The sequence below is a fragment of the Saccoglossus kowalevskii genome, chromosome 7 (assembly GCF_978046115.1).
Source record: "Saccoglossus kowalevskii chromosome 7, keSacKowa6.1, whole genome shotgun sequence".
Classification (NCBI taxonomy): domain Eukaryota; kingdom Metazoa; phylum Hemichordata; class Enteropneusta; family Harrimaniidae; genus Saccoglossus; species Saccoglossus kowalevskii.
In genome coordinates, this window is record NC_140647.1 from 16,975,282 (window position 1) to 16,994,895 (window position 19,614).

A 19,614-nucleotide genomic window follows, 5' to 3' on the forward strand; every position below is an offset into this window, starting at 1 on the left:
TTTCTTACATGCAACATACAACGCAAAACACAAACCATTTTTTATGTTCATATTACATTATGAAAACTTATATCTCTATTATTTTTAATTATACACTCTTATTATGTTTTACAATCTTCCGGGTGTAGTAATTTTCATTTGTTCCGAGCCTTTAGGGAAAAACAAATGCAAATTACTGCACTAGTTTAATAAATCTGATGTTGTAGGGTTTACGAATTTTATACCCTGTTTATTTATCCTACTACATGCAGTTTATTTTGTCCTTAATGCGCGCGCAAACTTCAAGTGACATAGCGACCGCCCACTTTATTCAAAATAACGACTTGCTGATTGGATGATGTAGAACTAGCTCACAATCAGATTGAAATCTGACGTATTGTACGGTGTGAATTTAATTTTATTTCATATATTTTATTTTAACTATATTTATTAATTATTTTGTAATTGTTTTGACTGCTTATGTTGTATTACTTTAACTGGCGCCACATACAGAACATGAACTGTTGCCTTCAGAGCCAAGTGAAAAATTGACTCAAGTTTCTAACCACCTTTTCCGGACATTTTCCCTGGCCAACATTTGATTGAGATGAGTGTCTTCAAAATGAAACCTACGCCACGCAACACGATTTTTTTCTTGTACATTGTACATTGTTTGTTAATTATTTTCTCCAGGAAGTAGCTATTTCGATTGAACAGTCATAGCAATGTTCCCTACTTAGAAGGTAGCAGAATTCAATGAACAATGGAGAAAGACAATCATATTGTTGTCAGTGGGGGAAAGTACGCACGTAACGTAGACGTAAAGTTCTGAATATATCGTTTCTGGATTGGTCGATATGAATTCTAGCTAATTTATAAAAAAAATACATTTTTAAAACGTTTAATATTATTTCCAGCTTTAAATATATTTGTTATATTTTGTTCATTTTATTATTTTTTGTCTTCATTATTATTTTTTTGCGGTTAGAATAACATTTGTTTATGCTAAAATCAAATAATGTCAATAAATTATGATTATTGGTATTACAACAGTTGATAGACTTGATAATTTATAGAATATGACATACAAATCTCGCAACTCTGCCAGACAAATTATTTGTTAATAACTGCGTGTATCATTCATATTCGTCACGTGTGTAGATAATGTTATCCGTCGTTTATTTACCGACTCACAGTCCCTCTATCATAGAGGGACTGTGACCGACTGTAACAAATTCCATTGTCCATTGTTATAAACAGTTCACCCTGCGGGCGCTGTTTCAATCTTCGGTACACATACATTTATATTTTACTCGCAAGGCATCGGGCTAGATCTGTGTGACGTTCTGTTGCACTAACATGGCTGTTTTGAGTTTATTGTCGTTTTTATTAGGCAATATAACGACGGTTATTGTATCGTCGTTTGTCGCGCTGGTCACGGTGGTTTTGGTGAAGTATATGTGTGGCCCGAAAGCAGGGAAGAATCCATTCAGTAAAGATACGACACTGACACCTAAGCCATTAGTGACGGATCAAAACGTACGAGATGACGTCATCAAACAAGGCAAGTACCGATATACATAGACAGACATCTTGTGCAACTAGTGGTTCAGATTGCATAACTCGGTGTTCATCTCAGGGTTGGAAGAGATGGCCGATCCGGGAACCAAAGTGATAACCACAGTCCCATATAGACTATAGAGGGGCTTTGCCACAACATTGACCTTTAAGTGCCCTTCAACCCGGGCCTTCAATCTACGTTTCCCATCAACGGTGTGGCCTGAGTCCTGGACTTGTGTGTGATACAAAGGGAGGGCCTAAATATACGTCCATATCCCATCGGGTGCACGTGGATTCGACACTCGCAGTGTTCAATCAGCAGTATCAAAAATATCAATAGTGTACAACTTGCCCGGACGCCACTATCTTGTGCCATGATATGTTTGAGCAATATCACTCCCTAAGTTGGTGTGGGATGCACTAGTTTTAAGGCTGCCTATCGGCTTAGTCTTTTCCACGAAACGAAACGAAACGAAACGAAACGAAACCCAAACCCAAACCCTAACCCTAACTCGCATTTTTTTTTCATTGGCCCAATAATATCTGAGAAAATTTCACACTGTGAAATACGGACGTGACGATGTTTGAGGTCGTTCAAAATCTAAAGTTAGGGTTAGGATTAGGGTTTCGTTTCGTTTCGTTTCGTTTTATTTTGTTTCATTTCGTTTCGTGGAAAAGACTAAGCCCTGCCTATCTCCTGATGATGTACATCGTCTCGTTCAAATATGGCTGATGTCGTCCATGGTCGTAAAAAATGACAAATCTACGAATAATAGGCGAGTGAATCGTGTTGTCAATCCATGCATGCGTGTTTCCATGGTAATGGAAACTGCTAATCAATTTAACTTGTTCAATTTATTAAAAAACGAATAAAACTGCTTGGACGGAATTTAAAGCGGGGGGGGGGGGAAGCCGTCACCTACGCATGCGTCGGGTGGCCATGGCGTGTCATTGTTTACAAACAAGCGCCAACTCATGAGCCTTTGCATTTTTTAGCGTGTGTTGTCGCTTGGGACTCAATTCCCGCGCGTGCGCGCGTGACGACCCTTCCGCTTTAAATGATCACAAAAAAGAATCACATATGATCACAAATAAAAGTTACAAAAATACACATACAATAGTTAAAAAATAAAATAAAATACGGATCTTGCTTTTCATTTTCGTACGAAGTTCAACATTTAATTGATAAAGTAATTCTCATATGTTCTTAGTTTATTATTACCTTTTCGGTTATTAATTTCATTACTGACATTGAAAATGTCTTCTTTCCATTGTAATCCGAATATTCTAATTCATTAGTTATTATTGTAACAAAATATTTTGAAATTGAACTTCTTTGCTCTATATTTTGTATTGAGTTGTATATTGACAAGAGGGGCCCAGTTATAGTATGTTTTAATAAATGGCGAGGAAATTTTAGGTGTATTTTATGTTCTTCAGAGATTAATATGCACCTACTCAACTTTCGACATCACTACCATAGACTAACATCGGACGGACTTATTTATCGAAAGTGACATCCACGTTTTTGGATTTGGGTTAGATTTGTATCCTTTTTTCTGCCTTCAGCCAAAAAAGTGCTTGTTGCCTTTCTGTTTTAGGATATTTGTGTCTGCTTTAATTATTCGATTGCTGTTTAGAAACACTCCGAGTTAATTAAACTGTTTGACTACATTGACTTGGTCATTTTTATAGAAAAATAATTAAAAACTATTGCTTTTGTTAAAAAATCATAATATTTGTGATGTCACACATGGCTGGATGTGTTATTAATGAGACAACAATTACAGGATAAGATCCTAATTTGTGCCAAGAACACACGTCCACATCACGATCGCTGCGTCTAGGTAATCTTAGTTACCGGTATATATATATATATATATATAAATTTATTTATTTTTGAACATATTTACTATTTACAAAATGAGTTTGGGTTGGTAAAACGTGTACTGAATATTCTATCTATACTCATAGAAAAAGTAGTTGAATAATTCGGATGAATCGTCAGCATATTATTTTTATTTGATTATTTTACCTCCCAAAAATGTGACATTGTTTGAATACATGCGATTTATCATAAATTGGATAAGAAATATTGTTAATTACAAGAAAATCGCAATATTGCGGTCTATGATGAACTCTGTCATGATTCTATATTATAAACCTTTGTCACCATGAATGAGAGAGAAACCAGATACGAACACGTAAGATTGTGTACTCTTTTTCAACTATGAACAATTTACTATTGGGCGACGAAAAGGCATTTGAACAGCGCATGTACATGTCATGCATAGAAAACACACACATATCCGGGTTGCCATAACATTACAATAAATAACATGCAACGAATTGTAGTTGGCTGTCCAATTATAAAATATAAAACCATTATCATAATGATTAATTGTATACTTTTGAATTGATCTACTTTATTATATATCTACTGGGTGCTATTTATGCTCTCATTTATATGTAATATTTTATATAATTTAACAATAATATAAGGAATAATGCACACAAATTATATTTATTCACAAATAATTATTTATACATTTTATCATAAATACGAGCGGAACATTTTCGGGCCTTGTGTTGGAGCTGGAATCCTGTCTTCAATACAGGCCTAATAATGAATATTTCTGGGGCGTAAGTCTTCACTAGTTTTCTGTTGTCAAGGGATTGGGATCGTTCGATGAAAGTATGTCATTCAAATTTGGAAAAGTATTATATATTAAAACTCATATTTTCATATACTAGGATTTGCTGTAAAGAAAGTTCCAGATAATTTAGATGCTATTGTCATTGGTAGTGGTATTGGAGGTCTCGCAGCTGCCTCTCTTTTAGCTAGAGCAGGAAAGAAAGTATTGGTATTAGAACAACATGACCAGGCTGGTGGATGTTGTCATACATTTATTGACAAAGGATATGAATTTGATGTGGGTAAGATATCTTAACATTGTATGTGTACAACCCTGACTGGTGAATGATGTCATACATTTATTGACAAGGGATATGAATTTGATGTGGGTAAGATATCTTAACATTGTATGTGTACAACCCTGACTGGTGAATGATGTCATACATTTATTGACAAGGGATATGAATTTGATGTGGGTAAGATATCTTAACATTGTATGTGTACAACCCTGACTGGTGAATGATGTCATACATTTATTGACAAGGGATATGAATTTGATGTGGGTAAGATATCTTAACATTGTATGTGTACAACCCTGACTGGTGGATGATGTCATACATTTATTGACAAGGGATATGAATTTGATGTGGGTAAGATATCTTATCATTGTATGTGTACAACCCTGACTGGTGAATGATGTCATACATTTATTGACAAGGGATATGAATTTGATGTGGGTAAGATATCTTAACATTGTATGTGTACAACCCTGACTGGTGGATGATGTCATACATTTATTGACAAGGGATATGAATTTGATGTGGGTAAGATATCTTAACATTGTATGTGTACAACCCTGACTAGTAGATGATGTCATACATTTATTGACAAGGGATATAAATTTGATGTGGGTAAGATATCTTAACATTGTATGTGTACAACCCTGACTGGTGAATGATGTCATACATTTATTGACAAGGGATATGAATTTGATGTGGGTAAGATATCTTAACATTGTATGTGTACAACCCTGACTGGTAGATGATGTCATACATTTATTGACAAGGGATATGAATTTGATGTGGGTAAGATATCTTAACATTGTATGTGTACAACCCTGACTGGTGGATGATGTCATACATTTATTGACAAGGGATATGAATTTGATGTGGGTAAGATATCTTAACATTGTATGTGTACAACCCTGACTGGTGAATGATGTCATACATTTATTGACAAGGGATATGAATTTGATGTGGGTAAGATATCTTAACATTGTATGTGTACAACCCTGACTGGTGGATGATGTCATACATTTATTGACAAGGGATATGAATTTGATGTGGGTAAGATATCTTAACATTGTATGTGTACAACCCTGACTAGTAGATGATGTCATACATTTATTGACAAGGGATATAAATTTGATGTGGGTAAGATATCTTAACATTGTATGTGTACAACCCTGACTGGTAGATGATGTCATACATTTATTGACAAGGGATATGATTTTGATGTGGGTAAGATATCTTAACATTGTATGTGTACAACCCTGACTGGTAGATGTTGTCATACATTTATTGACAAGGGATATAAATTTGATGTGGGTAAGATATCTTAACATTGTATGTGTACAACCCTGACTGGTGAATGATGTCATACATTTATTGACAAGGGATATGAATTTGATGTGGGTAAGATATCTTAACATTGTATGTGTACAACCCTGACTGGTAGATGTTGTCATACATTTATTGACAAGGGATATAAATTTGATGTGGGTAAGATATCTTAACATTGTATGTGTACAACCCTGACTAGTAGATGATGTCATACATTTATTGACAAGGGATATAAATTTGATGTGGGTAAGATATCTTAACATTGTATGTGTACAACCCTGACTGGTGAATGATGTCATACATTTATTGACAAGGGATATGAATTTGATGTGGGTAAGATATCTTAACATTGTATGTGTACAACCCTGACTGGTAGATGTTGTCATACATTTATTGACAAGGGATATAAATTTGATGTGGGTAAGATATCTTAACATTGTATGTGTACAACCCTGACTGGTGAATGATGTCATACATTTATTGACAAGGGATATGAATTTGATGTGGGTAAGATATCTTAACATTGTATGTGTACAACCCTGACTGGTAGATGATGTCATACATTTATTGACAAGGGATATGAATTTGATGTGGGTAAGATATCTTAACATTGTATGTGTACAACCCTAACTGGTGAATGATGTCATACATTTATTGACAAGGGATATGAATTTGATGTGGGTAAGATATCTTAACATTGTATGTGTACAGCCCTGACTGGTGAATGATGTCATACATTTATTGACAAGGGATATGAATTTGATGTGGGTAAGATATCTTAACATTGTATGTGTACAGCCCTGACTGGTGAATGATGTCATACATTTATTGACAAGGGATATGAATTTGATGTGGGTAAGATATCTTAACATTGTATGTGTACAACCCTGACTGGTGGATGATGTCATACATTTATTGACAAGGGATATGAATTTGATGTGGGTAAGATATCTTAACATTGTATGTGTACAACCCTGACTGGTGGATGATGTCATACATTTATTGACAAGGGATATGAATTTGATGTGGGTAAGATATCTTAACATTGTATGTGTACAACCCTGACTGGTGGATGATGTCATACATTTATTGACAAGGGATATGAATTTGATGTGGGTAAGATATCTTAACATTGTATGTGTACAACCCTGACTGGTGAATGATGTCATACATTTATTGACAAGGGATATGAATTTGATGTGGGTAAGATATCTTAACATTGTATGTGTACAACCCTGACTGGTGGATGATGTCATACATTTATTGAAAAAGGATATGAATTTGATGTGGGTAAGATATCTTAACATTGTATGTGTACAACCCTGACTGGTGAATGATGTCATACATTTATTGACAAGGGATATGAATTTGATGTGGGTAAGATATCTTAACATTGTATGTGTACAACCCTGACTGGTGAATGATGTCATACATTTATTGACAAGGGATATGAATTTGATGTGGGTAAGATATCTTAACATTGTATGTGTACAACCCTAACTGGTGAATGATGTCATACATTTATTGACAAGGGATATGAATTTGATGTGGGTAAGATATCTTAACATTGTATGTGTACAACCCTAACTGGTGAATGATGTCATACATTTATTGACAAGGGATATGAATTTGATGTGGGTAAGATATCTTAACATTGTATGTGTACAACCCTAACTGGTGGATGTTGTCATACATTTATTGATAAGGGATATAAAACTGATGTGGTTATATATCAATGATAACGACTATTAAATTCTAAATCAAAATGATGTTCATTTACCGGTATACAAGCACAATATCATAATATTACTCTTCATTTAAATACATTTCATTGAATTATAGAACCCACCATAATATCTTAAATTTGACAAACCTTCAGGTATTCACTACATTGGCGAGATGACATACAATAGTATGCTAAAGGTTTATGTAGATCATATTACCGATGGACAGTTACAATGGGCTACTATGGCTGATCCGTTTGATACAATTGTTATTGGTCAAGGGGATGAAGCTAGACACTATCCGCGTTTCAGTGGAAAAGAGAAATTCAGACAGGGACTTGTAGACAAGTTCCCTGATGAAATTGTAGCCATTGATAAGTGGATGAAGTACATTGAGGTAAGCAGCTTATGGACAATGCTAAATACCTCTTCCTCGTTGATAATTATGTTATAACTTAACGTCTCTAGTTTGAGCGAGTGTACCATCTTTCCTCACGATATCCTTGTGACACCATATCGCGTGACATCTTCCTTAATAACAACCTTACAGTTAAAACAATCCACTTTTTTATAGCCAATATTCAAATATGCAGTCAATTTCATTACCATTATTCAAATATACATTTATAGTTCCATAACCAATTACATTTTTCAAATACGGACTTTGTTCTATGGACAATATTCAAATGTACACACGATATACAGATATACACGTTGCTCCATATGGTCAATATTCAAATGTACACACGATATTCAGATATACACGTTGCTCCATATGGACAATATTCAAATGTACACACGATATTCAGATATACACGTTGCTCCGTATGGACAATATACAAATGTACACACGATATTCATGATCAGATATACACGTTGCTCCATATGGTCAATATTCGAATATATTCATAATATATTGCTTTGTTGACAGCCAATTGAGTTATGATATTATATTATTTTAGTCATCGGAGAATACAGATCTTGGCCAGGTTATGACTAAGCTATTGCCAATGTGGTTAAATAAATTCCTGTCATCTACTGGGTTATTCAATCTGTTCACCAATTATTACAAGTATTCTCAACGTAGTGTCAAAGAGATGGCTGAAGAGCTCACGACAAACAAAGATCTGCAAGCTGTGATGTCATATTGTCACGGCGACTATGGTATGTTCATTTCTTCATATTTGACTTTCATTATTGAACTTAAAATTGTAACTGTCTTAATAGCTTAAAGCAAACGTCTGTTGGGTGATTTTATGCAAAGACGAATTATTAATTGTTAATTTTATTATATTTTAATGTTTAAATTATATATATATATATATATATATATATATATATATATATATATATATATATATATATATATATATATATATATATATATATATATCATCAAGTTAACCATTTATCATTTTGTTGACAGGTACCTTGCCAGGCGATGCCAGTTTTGCCTTGCATTGTGGACTGATGTTTCATTTTTTAAAGGGAGCTTCCTACCCGGTTGGCGGAGCTAGTGAGATAGCTTTCCATATCATACCTAGTATAGAGAAGGCTGGCGGTAAAGTCTTGGTTAGAGCGCCAGTATCTCAGGTTTTACTCGATGGAGAGGGTGGGGCGTATGGTGAGTGTGGTGTTATTTTTTACTGAAATTATGTTTTGCAGATGAATATGCCTATATTCCTATATAATCGCTATGCTCTATTCTCTTCTCCATTGTCCACACACTCAGAAATATCAATATAAAATTCTATATAGTGTTAATGTTATGCAAAGTACCGTATGTTCAAACCGTGTGTAAAAGGGAGTGTTTAATTATACAAACCTCACTTCATGGGTATGTGGTCAGAATGATGCCTCTCGTTTTGATAATCAGAATGCTTGGAGTACATAAGTTTTTTTTCTGTAGTATATACTCACGATTATAGGTAGAATACAACTTCGACTTAAGCACAATTTCGCGAAGGCAACTAATGGGAAGGCATGTCTGTGTCATGCGAGTCTTTATTCAAATCAACGTGTTAATATAAACTGTTAGTGACGATATATCCTTTAAAATCAGACAATGGTGTACGACATATCTTGGTGGTATAGTACTATACAGGGCGGAGACATCACAAATGTTATTTGAAGTCACACTTAAAAGTGATCTTTGAAGTTTTCCAAATGTTCTTTGGATTTTTAATATCCCTGTTTGATTTATATCACGATCATTTGAAGACTAGAACGTGGAATTACATTAAGATTAATTAAATCTTAAAGCACTATCCTCCAATCAGATTCTCGCATTTGCCAGACTAAGTCACTGTTTTATAATTGTAACTTCCCCAGAGGTAATATCAGATTCTGCGCTTGATAGTAATTTAACAATACTAGTAGCTATTTTCCCATTAAGGTTTCTCTGCGCTTTTTCAATGGATCTCCTCTAATTTGTGACAAGGTCGAACAACCGGAAATATTCTAATCACTAAAGTATGGTGTGCTACCTGGACCGAGTATTATACTCGATTATACAGTAGTGTTGAAACTTACATTACAGGAATTGTTTAGTACTTTTATTTATTTCACCAATGACTTATTCATGTGGCTTAGATTAAATAGTTCATTTAACTGGAAAATTGTTTTATTGCATTTTAATTAGGTCTGATTGGCTTTGTTGTGCTAATGTGTATCTTCTGGTGTTATTGTAGTGTAATAAAGTTATCTGTGCTGTTTGTGTGTGTGTGTGTGCGCGCTTCATATTTAAACATCGCGGCTTCTGAAATGTCAGACGGTAATCATCGTGTTTAAAAATGTGATAGTGAGGGAGTATGCACATACTTGTATATTATTATTTACGTATACAATGTAGTGTAACATAGAATATTAAATGTATCTGTTTTATCCTGTTTTATAAATATAAAAGAAGTGGGAACTTATTCGCCTTTTAAGGTGCTGAACTATAAACAGGCATTACATAACTTTATTTTGGAAAGTGTTTTTAAACACCAACTTCTGCTTTATTATTCCCAGTTGCACGATTGGAAATTTTCTTTGTCAGGTTGACAAATTAAGTCAGCATATATAATTATGCAGATGTATGGCGATTGTGTTGACACTCTATGTCATTATTCAGTTATGTAATATGAAAGATTAATTTTAATAAACTGAAGCAGTTGTGGCCTCACAATAGTATGTTAGGATTAATTTACGTACGTGAGGTAACAAATAAATAAACATTCTGACAAAGCTTCACGATCCAGAATGTCACATTATCTGAAAGGTGACATTAAGATAATGCCCTGGAGTGACATCGTCATATTGTCTTCACTGTGTGTTATTATTTTGTGAAAACCATTGTGGTATAACTTTAATGTACATTACAGAGTATCTATCCATGCGTTACCGAGCGCGTCATTGGTTTGAGTCTTCTATGTGGCACCTTCTTGAGCTTTGTCTCGCCATCTTTCTGCAGGTGTTCGTGTTCATAAAAGCAGTGGTGATGTTGATATTCATGCTCCAATAATAATATCAGATGCTGGATTCTTTAATACGTTTCAGTCTCTTCTACCACCACAAATTATGGATAAATCAGGTTAGATTATCGTTTGTTTGCGTCGACAGACAAGCCGTAGATCTTGTCATAGAGATTCCCATCTCCAGAATAAACTGGTTCAGTGTTGTATTGGGGATATTTGGCCGGCGATGAACGTTCTTGCTGTTTAAACCATCTATGATTTGATGTTTGCATATTTATATTTAGAGTAACATGAATATTCAGTTTGGTGTTTGTGTTATTAACTTCATAATACTAATGACATTTTGGGTTTTGATCAAAGCACAGATACGGGAATTATGCTCCCAATAGTATGTGTGACCATCAAATTCATGATGTGAGAATGTAGAAAATATATATTCAAACAAAAGTAAACACGTGGTTGATATCATTTATGATGTCTCGTTCTCTTTCCAGTATATAAACCGTTGGTGGACAAGGGAAATATTAAACATGGTGTGTCATGCATGTCATTGTTTGTCGGACTGAAAGGATCAAAGAAAGAACTTGGTATAGAAGGTCGTAATTGGTGGTTATTTCCTGATAATGATCTGGACAAACAAAGCAGGGATTTTTTATCACTGAGTGGTGATGAGATCGAAAATCAAGACATACCACTACTGTTCATTTCATTCCCGTCTGCTAAAGATCCAACGTGGGAAGAACGTTACCCAGGTAACCAACTAGTGTAAGAATAGAATGAATCTTTCTTTTAAATCGTGGCCTCTATGTGACGCATTTTATGAAATAAAGTTCATTCTATCACGGTTACTAGTAGTAACCGTGATTCTATGTCGTTTTGATTCTGAGGTCAATAAACACAATTGTAGCAATTTACTATATTCTCAATGACGAAGGATATCAAATGCAAACACGGCTTTCACCAATCTACGTTTTCTTGACGTCACAGAAGCGTGTCATCATTAGAGAGCGCAATTTATAGAATAATACTTTTGTGGTGGTGGTTTCACTGTTAGTTAGTTAGTTGATTATATACTTGTATTTTCATTACTGGTTATGGGTATACTATTGCTGTCATTGTACCTACCGTTCACTTCTATCACCTTCAGGTAAAAGTACATGTGCTGTCATTACAATGGCCAATTGGGAGTGGTTTCAGGAATGGGAAGCTGAACGTGTTATGAAGCGTGGTGAGGTGTATGAAAAACGCAAGAATGCATTAGCTGATGCATTGTGGAAACGAACATTAAAAATGTTCCCCAATCTGGAAGACAAGGTATTTTGTTTCAATTGATTAATTTTGTTGACTATTCAGCTTAAGGGCCAAGTTTATTTACTATTATAAATCACCCAATACATGTGTATAAGAAAATATTCATTTAAGTTTCTTAATCACCTTTTCTCGGCTGATATGAATCACGGAACACATTTGATGGCAGGTGTGCTTTGTTTTTGTACTCAATAGGTGGAATATTTTGATATTGGCTCACCAGTAACCAATAAATATTACATTGGTTCGCCAAAGGGAGAAATTTATGGTTTGGATCATCAATTAAGCCGATTTGATGCTGATACTATAAGTGCACTGAGATCTAAAACACTGGTTCCTAATTTGTATTTAACAGGTATGATACTCTGTATTGTTTTAACGCACATTTCAATAGGTATCTAGATTGTGCTTGTTAACCAATAGCATATTGAATGCCTATCTATATAACTGATTATATAGTTTGAAGCTAACATCGGAACACTGCATTGCCATTGCATTGATTCACTGTATGTTTTTCTTCTATTTCCACAGGGCAAGATGTGTTCTGTTGTGGATTTGCAGGTGCATTGATCGGGGCTTTACTCTGTGCAGGCACTGTACTCAATCGAAATCTCTTCATTGATGTCACAATGCTACAGTACAAAATATCACGCAAGAAAAAGGGAAAATGAGTATGCTCCGATAATGGATCTACTCGAATGATGTGACCTTATTTTATATACCTCCTAGATCGTCAAATAAATCGGTGGAGAGAGCAACTGCGACCACCCACATATTCGGTATAGCTATTAACTCATTAATATTAATTCGAACTAACGACGGTGTTCCAATATTACCGTAATTCTGGATTGGACAATTTGATTTCTAAATAATTTAAAACGACCCTAGCTTTATCCCCTTCACTGTATTATATTGACATTAGAACCTTATGTATCGCATTTATACTGTAAATCTGTGGAAGAAAGATGTACAATCTGTTGAATCAGTCCTCGAATGTTTAGATTGTGGTTGTTTCTGTAACCACTGTTATTTTTTGAATAAAACTAATTATTACTTTCAAATATTTGGCTCTTAGTTACTTGCATCTTTTATTAGTCCCCGTTCAAACAGGGACTTATGTTTTGCCCTGTGTGCGTGCGTGCGTGCGTGCGTGCGTCCGTGATCACCTGTATCTCGAACATGCATGGACCGATTAAGTTCAAACTTCACTCATACATCACACGTTATATGGGACATATGCACATGCATTTTTTTCATGATCCGATTAACGATAGCCGAATAGCGGCCATTTTAAGGCCGAAAATGCATCAAAATCGCACATTTTCACCATTCCGGACCCGGGTCTCAGTTATGCATGGACGGATTTTGTTCAAATTTGGTACATACATTAAACATAATAGGACCTTGATGCACGTCTTTTTTTTTCGGATCAAGTTCGAAATAGCCGACTGGCGGCCATTTTGTTTTAAAGAATTCAGTTCTGGATCCGTATTCGAGACATGTCTGGATTGATCAAGTTCAAACTTCACACACACAAGGTACATCATGTCACAAATATGTATGTGCATTTGTTTCATGATCTCATTAACGATAGCCAAATGGAGCGCTTTAAGGCCGAAAATGCATTGAAATCGCACATTTTCACCATTCCGGACCCGGATCTCAGTTATGCATGGACGAATTTTGTTCAAACTTGGTACATACATTAAACATAATAGGACCCTCATGCACGTCTTTTTTTTTTCGGATCAAGTTCGAAATGGCCGACTGGCGGCCATTTTGTTTTAAAGAATTCAGTTCTGGATTCGTATCCGAGACATGTCTGGATTGATCAAGTTCAAACTTCACACACACAAGGTACATCATGTCACAAATATGTATGTGCATTTGTTTCATGATCTCATTAACGATAGCCAAATGGAGCGCTTTAAGACCGAAAATGCATTGAAATCGCACATTTTCACCATTCCGGACCCGGATCTCAGTTATGCATGGACGGATTTTGTTCAAATTTGGTACATACATTAAACATAATAGGACCTTGATGCACCTTTTTTTTTTCGGATCAAGTTCGAAATGGCCGACTGGCGGCTATTTTGTTAAAGAATTCAGTTCTGGATCCGTATCCTAGACATGTCTGGATTGATCAAGTTCAAACTTCACACACACATGGTACATCATGTCACAAATAGATATGTGCATTTGTTTCATGATCCGCTTAACAATAGCTGAATGATGGCCATTTTAAGGCCGAAAATGCATCAAAATCACGTATTTTCACAATTCCGGAACCGGATCTCAGTCATGCATGGATGGATTTTGTTCAGATTTAGTACAATGTGTTGTACATATGCAGGTGCATTTCGGTCATGATCTGCTTTGAATGTATATGTCACTCAAATATGAACGGAACGGGGACGTGTCATTGACAATGACTTGTTGAGTTATGTGATAAATAAAAAGTATTTCTCATTCGTTTGATGTATTCCCCATACACGTGTATTCCAGCTTACATAAATGTATATAGACTGGCGCAGTCGGGCGATTAATTTGTTTTTGTACTTTAATTAAAATAAAAAAAAATCGTGAAATGGAGGTGTTAGCGCGAAATCACCCCGACTGGTTTATTCTGCATGGCCCTCTATCGACACTGCAGGAACCCGTCGATTTTTCAACGGTTAATTATGTTAATGAGTGCTCTAATTGACAACCATCTAAGCCAATCACAACGTCTCTTCAACTGACCTCTGACCTAAAAGACGTCGGCTGATTGTAGCAGCCGATTTTTTTTTTAATTCTACGACTAGTACGAGTTACTTTTTTTACATAATGTGATGAATTAGAACGACGACTACGACAAACTCGAATTTCAACGTGCCGCCATGTTGTGTCTGCAGTGTGACCTATACCATGTTGACCTCATTATGCACGTATTTCCGCGCCCACCTTATTATAATATGTGCATCATGAATATTTAATAGCAATGAATTTCCTGCAGAATAAACCAGTCGGGATGATTTCGCGCTAACATCTCCATTTCGCGATTTTTTTTTATTTTATTCAAAATTCAAAAACAAATTAATCTCCCCGACTGTGCCAGTCTAAAATGTATAGTACAATTGTCAAGCTGGCGTCGAAATACCAAATTCTGTCTTTCAAAATACATTTGTATTACAGCAAAAATAGAATATCACAACAATAATTAAACGTAGTATTTCACTGAATCCAGTCACAGAGGATTTCCGGATCTAACCAGAACAATTGGGCGTATGTAAACAAAGTTAACTGTTATGCGAACTAGAATATCATGGACGAGCATTGTTCACACGTGCATTATGCCCCATAGCCTGGTAAGTTGACGTAGGTGGCGCCCTGGACTGCTGCTGGGCGCCACCTACGCCAACTTGTCAGGCTACATGCCCACAGTAGACGTACAAATCAAATTATCAATGCATTGATCAAATTATCAATTTATTTGTTCTAAATTTCATCTGATTATTTCATGATGTGGTGTGGACTTAACATACCCAACTGTGGAGTCGTGTAGGAAATTTACAAGTCTACGAACATAAACCAAACATGTGACAAAACAATTCACAAGAATATAAGTACAATACTGTAACACTTCATAGACAAATCAGTAAAAGGAAGATGTATGGATTCAATGGTATAATGAAGTGATATCCTATTTTTTAAAAGAGTGAGCATATCCTGTTCCACATTTATCATAAGTCATAGTCGAATAGTTTCTGTAAGAGACCTGACATCTACATCATTTTCATAAATATTTTATTACAGTTACATTAGGATATTACTCGTAACTGTGGAGGAGTGTGTATTCAATATATAGTTATAACATAGACATTTCTGCCATTACTCAGTTGCCTAATTTTATTTCGCTCTCAATATAATTTAGTCCTGGTTGATGTCGAAATCTAGACTGCCCAGCCGTGTGGAATTTAATGTTTAGATGTCAATTCTTTCTTTTTTTATTTTAAATCTTATGCACCAACAACAGAGATTTTATAAATTCGTTTTTAAAATGAATTATCATATAAAACAATAACATCTTCGTGGTTGTCTTATAACTTTGATGTGTGGTACGGAACTTGTCGGGGAGGGCGCTTCTGTTTTTGTTTTTATTTGCTTTTTGAGACTCTAGAGGGCGGTATCCTATTAATAACAACATGGCCGCACACACGGACGGAAGCATGTCCATTCAACAGCAGGTCGAATTTCATCGCAAAATGCGACGTAAAGCAGATCTTGAGAAGCAAATCAAAGAATGTAAAGTTTTAGAAGTCGAATTGGGTTCACTGAAGAAGGACAAAGTAAGTGTAACCCGTTTTTAAATTGAATTGCACACGATACTACTTGCTTCAGTTTTAGCTTAGCCCCGATCGGCCTACATGTACAATGTTTGCTGCAGTTTAGCAGCTCTTATTGGCCGCTTAAGCTATTTTGATATTACGTTGCGGCCATCCGCAACGTATACCACGACTGAGAGAGCTGCATAAACTGCAGCAAGTACAATGTATGTTTCTTGAGGGAAAGGAATGTAATAATAATAATCATCTTTATTGTTATCGTATCCTCTATGGGACTTTGATTGAAGAATACAATAAAGGTATAGCAATAAAAAAATGTAGTTAATACACCGTTGGGGCCTGACGATCTATTCGTGTGGTCTGACATGGACGCCTGTGGGATGGAACGAATGTGTCCCGCTACATGACTTTATTGTTGCTCAAAATAAAAGAAATAATAGAATTGACACAGTTTAGTCCTGTAATGCAAGTCGCTAATTTTAAAGGGCGGCAGTCGCCGTGCCGCGTCCTGTTCGATATGGGACTCATAGCGACGTATACAACGCGTGTAAAATGCATTGTTTATTTACATGAAATTCGAACACGCGCTGCGCGACGACCACCGGCGCGCTTTAATCATCTGCGCTCCGAAACTCCCAAAATCACTAATGTCAGATTAGCCTGCACTATACTACTTCTTGATTAGTATGGAATAGATCATCATGCCCATTTGAGATAAGTATTCAGAACTTTTTGTTTACACATTCTGTTTTTCAATATGTTACATGTATTTAAATATGAAAAGACAAAGACAAGACAAGAAAAAAATGTTTCCAATCATTTTTTTTACGTGGGTGCCTTTTTATTTTAATTTTGAAATTGTTATTAAATTTTGCTTTTATTATTATTTGATTTTTTCTAAATTTCTGATAAAAATGGTGAGCCATGTATATTTTTAACTGACCTATACAATAACCATGAATTTCATTTTTTCTCAGCCTCAAATTCTTGCATGTTGTTCTTGTCTTGATATTATATTAATGATCCTTGAGAACTTAGCTTTCTTTAACAGAGTCTCACTTTGTTTTCATAAACACAGTTGGTGTACAAACAACAGCCCAACAGCAATATATTCTTCAAAAGTGAATTCTCGCAAACATTAAAAGACAGCAAAAGTAAGTTTAATTTTTTTTTTCCCACACAAAATAAGGAAAATCAGACAAGGAATTCCAAAGCATATACCTCATCATAATTGTGTTGCACATGGTGCATGTGAACTTTATGAAATTTTTTGAAATTAGCAGCAACATTAATGGGCATCTATTTTCTATATTTCACTCAGGGTACTGTAAAACGTTTTTTTTTTTTTACTGGTGATTAATTTCCATATTTTGATGCTTTTAGCATTTTCATTGGGTTTTATGTTCACGAACTTGGTAGAGAAAGAACGAGTTTTGTTATTCTTTGACATGTTCATGATTATTTAATTTAGCGGATGTTACTAATCGACAAAATAAAAACCATTGAATAATTAATGCATTTATAGTATACTGTAAAATGACTAACTTTCACAGGGTTTAAATTTTGCTGATTTACCATTACAGGCATATTCAATGGTTTTTAAATTCACGGTTTTATCATTTAGATAATGTGTTCTATGCTAAATTTGATATATTTACTGTGTTTTAATTTAGTGCATTTTCCAGTCAGCAAAATAAGCAAAATTAAAACACAGTGAATAATTAACCCTTTTACAGTATTTTCCATCAGAACATAAATTTCTATTTTTAATACAGAGACGCTGACTACTTTACAAGAGCAGTACAAACAAATAGACACGTCCTGAATGGAAATACGGGAACATCAGATGAATAAGAAGTTATTTATGTTGAAATGCTGTACACAGTTGCTCAGTGCTTAGAAGTGTGAATCTACCCTCAAAGAGTTGAAAATACAGTATACCATATTTGCTCTTTTAGTAGAGTTTCTCCAATAGAAAGGGATGTAAACCAACAGTTGCATTTATTGGTTTATGTCTATAGACTAAACCATGTGGGGTAGAAGTGAGTGTTGCATTTCTAGATCACAACAACCATTATGGTGAACATGATGCATTAAAACGATTCATAATACATGCATTGCACACATTGCAATATTAAACTAAGAAGAGAATGTGGCAATAAAGTATTTAAAGAATGCAATTCAAGAGAAATCAATTAAATATTGATTTTAATTTTGTTTTATTAGTCCCCGTTCGGACGCAGTCCGAAAACGGGGACTTATGTTTTGTCCTGTGTGCGTCCGTCCGTCCGTCCGTCCGTGCGTCCGTGATCACCTGTATCTCGAACATGCATGGACCGATTAAGTTCAAACTTCACTCATACATCACACATTATATGGGACATATGCACATGCATTTTTTTCATGATCCGATTAACGATAGCCGGATAGCGGCCATTTTAAGGCCGAAAATGCATCAAAATCGCACATTTTCACCATTCCGGACCCGGATCTCAGTTATGCATGGACGGATTTTGTTCAAATTTTGTACATACATTAAACATAATAGGACCTTGATGCACGTCATTTTTTTTTTTGGATCTGGTTCGAAATGGCCGACTGGCGGCCATTTTGTTTTAAAGAATTCAGTTCTGGATCCGTATCTGAGACATGCTTGGATTGATCGAGTTCAAACTTCACACACACAAGGTACATCATGTCACAAATATGTATGTGCATTTGTTTCATGATCTCATTAACGATAGCCAAATGGCGGCCACTTTAAGGCCGAAAATGCATTGAAATCGCACATTTTCACCATTCCGGACCCGTATCTCAGTTATGCATGGATGGATTTTGTTCAAATTTGGTACATACATTAAACAAAATAGGACCTTGATGCACGTCTTTTTTTTTCGGATCAAGTTCGAAATGGCCGACTGGCGGCCATTTTGTTAAAGAATTCAGTTCTGGATCCGTATCCAAGACATGTCTGGATTGATCAAGTTCAAACTTCACACA

At 35.3% G+C, this 19,614-nt stretch overlaps 2 protein-coding genes across 2 annotated transcripts; both read left to right on the forward strand.

Annotated features, from left to right (window-relative positions):
- The first annotated feature begins 1,263 nt into the window (after positions 1-1,263).
- LOC100379022 (all-trans-retinol 13,14-reductase-like) lies at positions 1,264-13,347 on the forward strand. Its single transcript, XM_085501178.1, has 10 exons — positions 1,264-1,543; positions 4,294-4,476; positions 7,676-7,917; positions 8,483-8,684; positions 8,947-9,144; positions 10,975-11,094; positions 11,473-11,730; positions 12,126-12,292; positions 12,482-12,641; positions 12,818-13,347. Exons 1-10 carry the CDS (start codon positions 1,339-1,341, stop codon positions 12,955-12,957), a joined length of 1,875 nt encoding a protein of 624 aa, XP_085357304.1. The 5' UTR covers positions 1,264-1,338; the 3' UTR covers positions 12,958-13,347.
- Positions 13,348-16,453: 3,106 nt separating this feature from the next.
- LOC144348674 (ASNSD1 upstream open reading frame protein-like) lies at positions 16,454-18,794 on the forward strand. Its single transcript, XM_085501676.1, has 3 exons — positions 16,454-16,617; positions 17,693-17,768; positions 18,390-18,794. Exons 1-3 carry the CDS (start codon positions 16,474-16,476, stop codon positions 18,437-18,439), a joined length of 270 nt encoding a protein of 89 aa, XP_085357802.1. The 5' UTR covers positions 16,454-16,473; the 3' UTR covers positions 18,440-18,794.
- Positions 18,795-19,614: the final 820 nt, after the last annotated feature.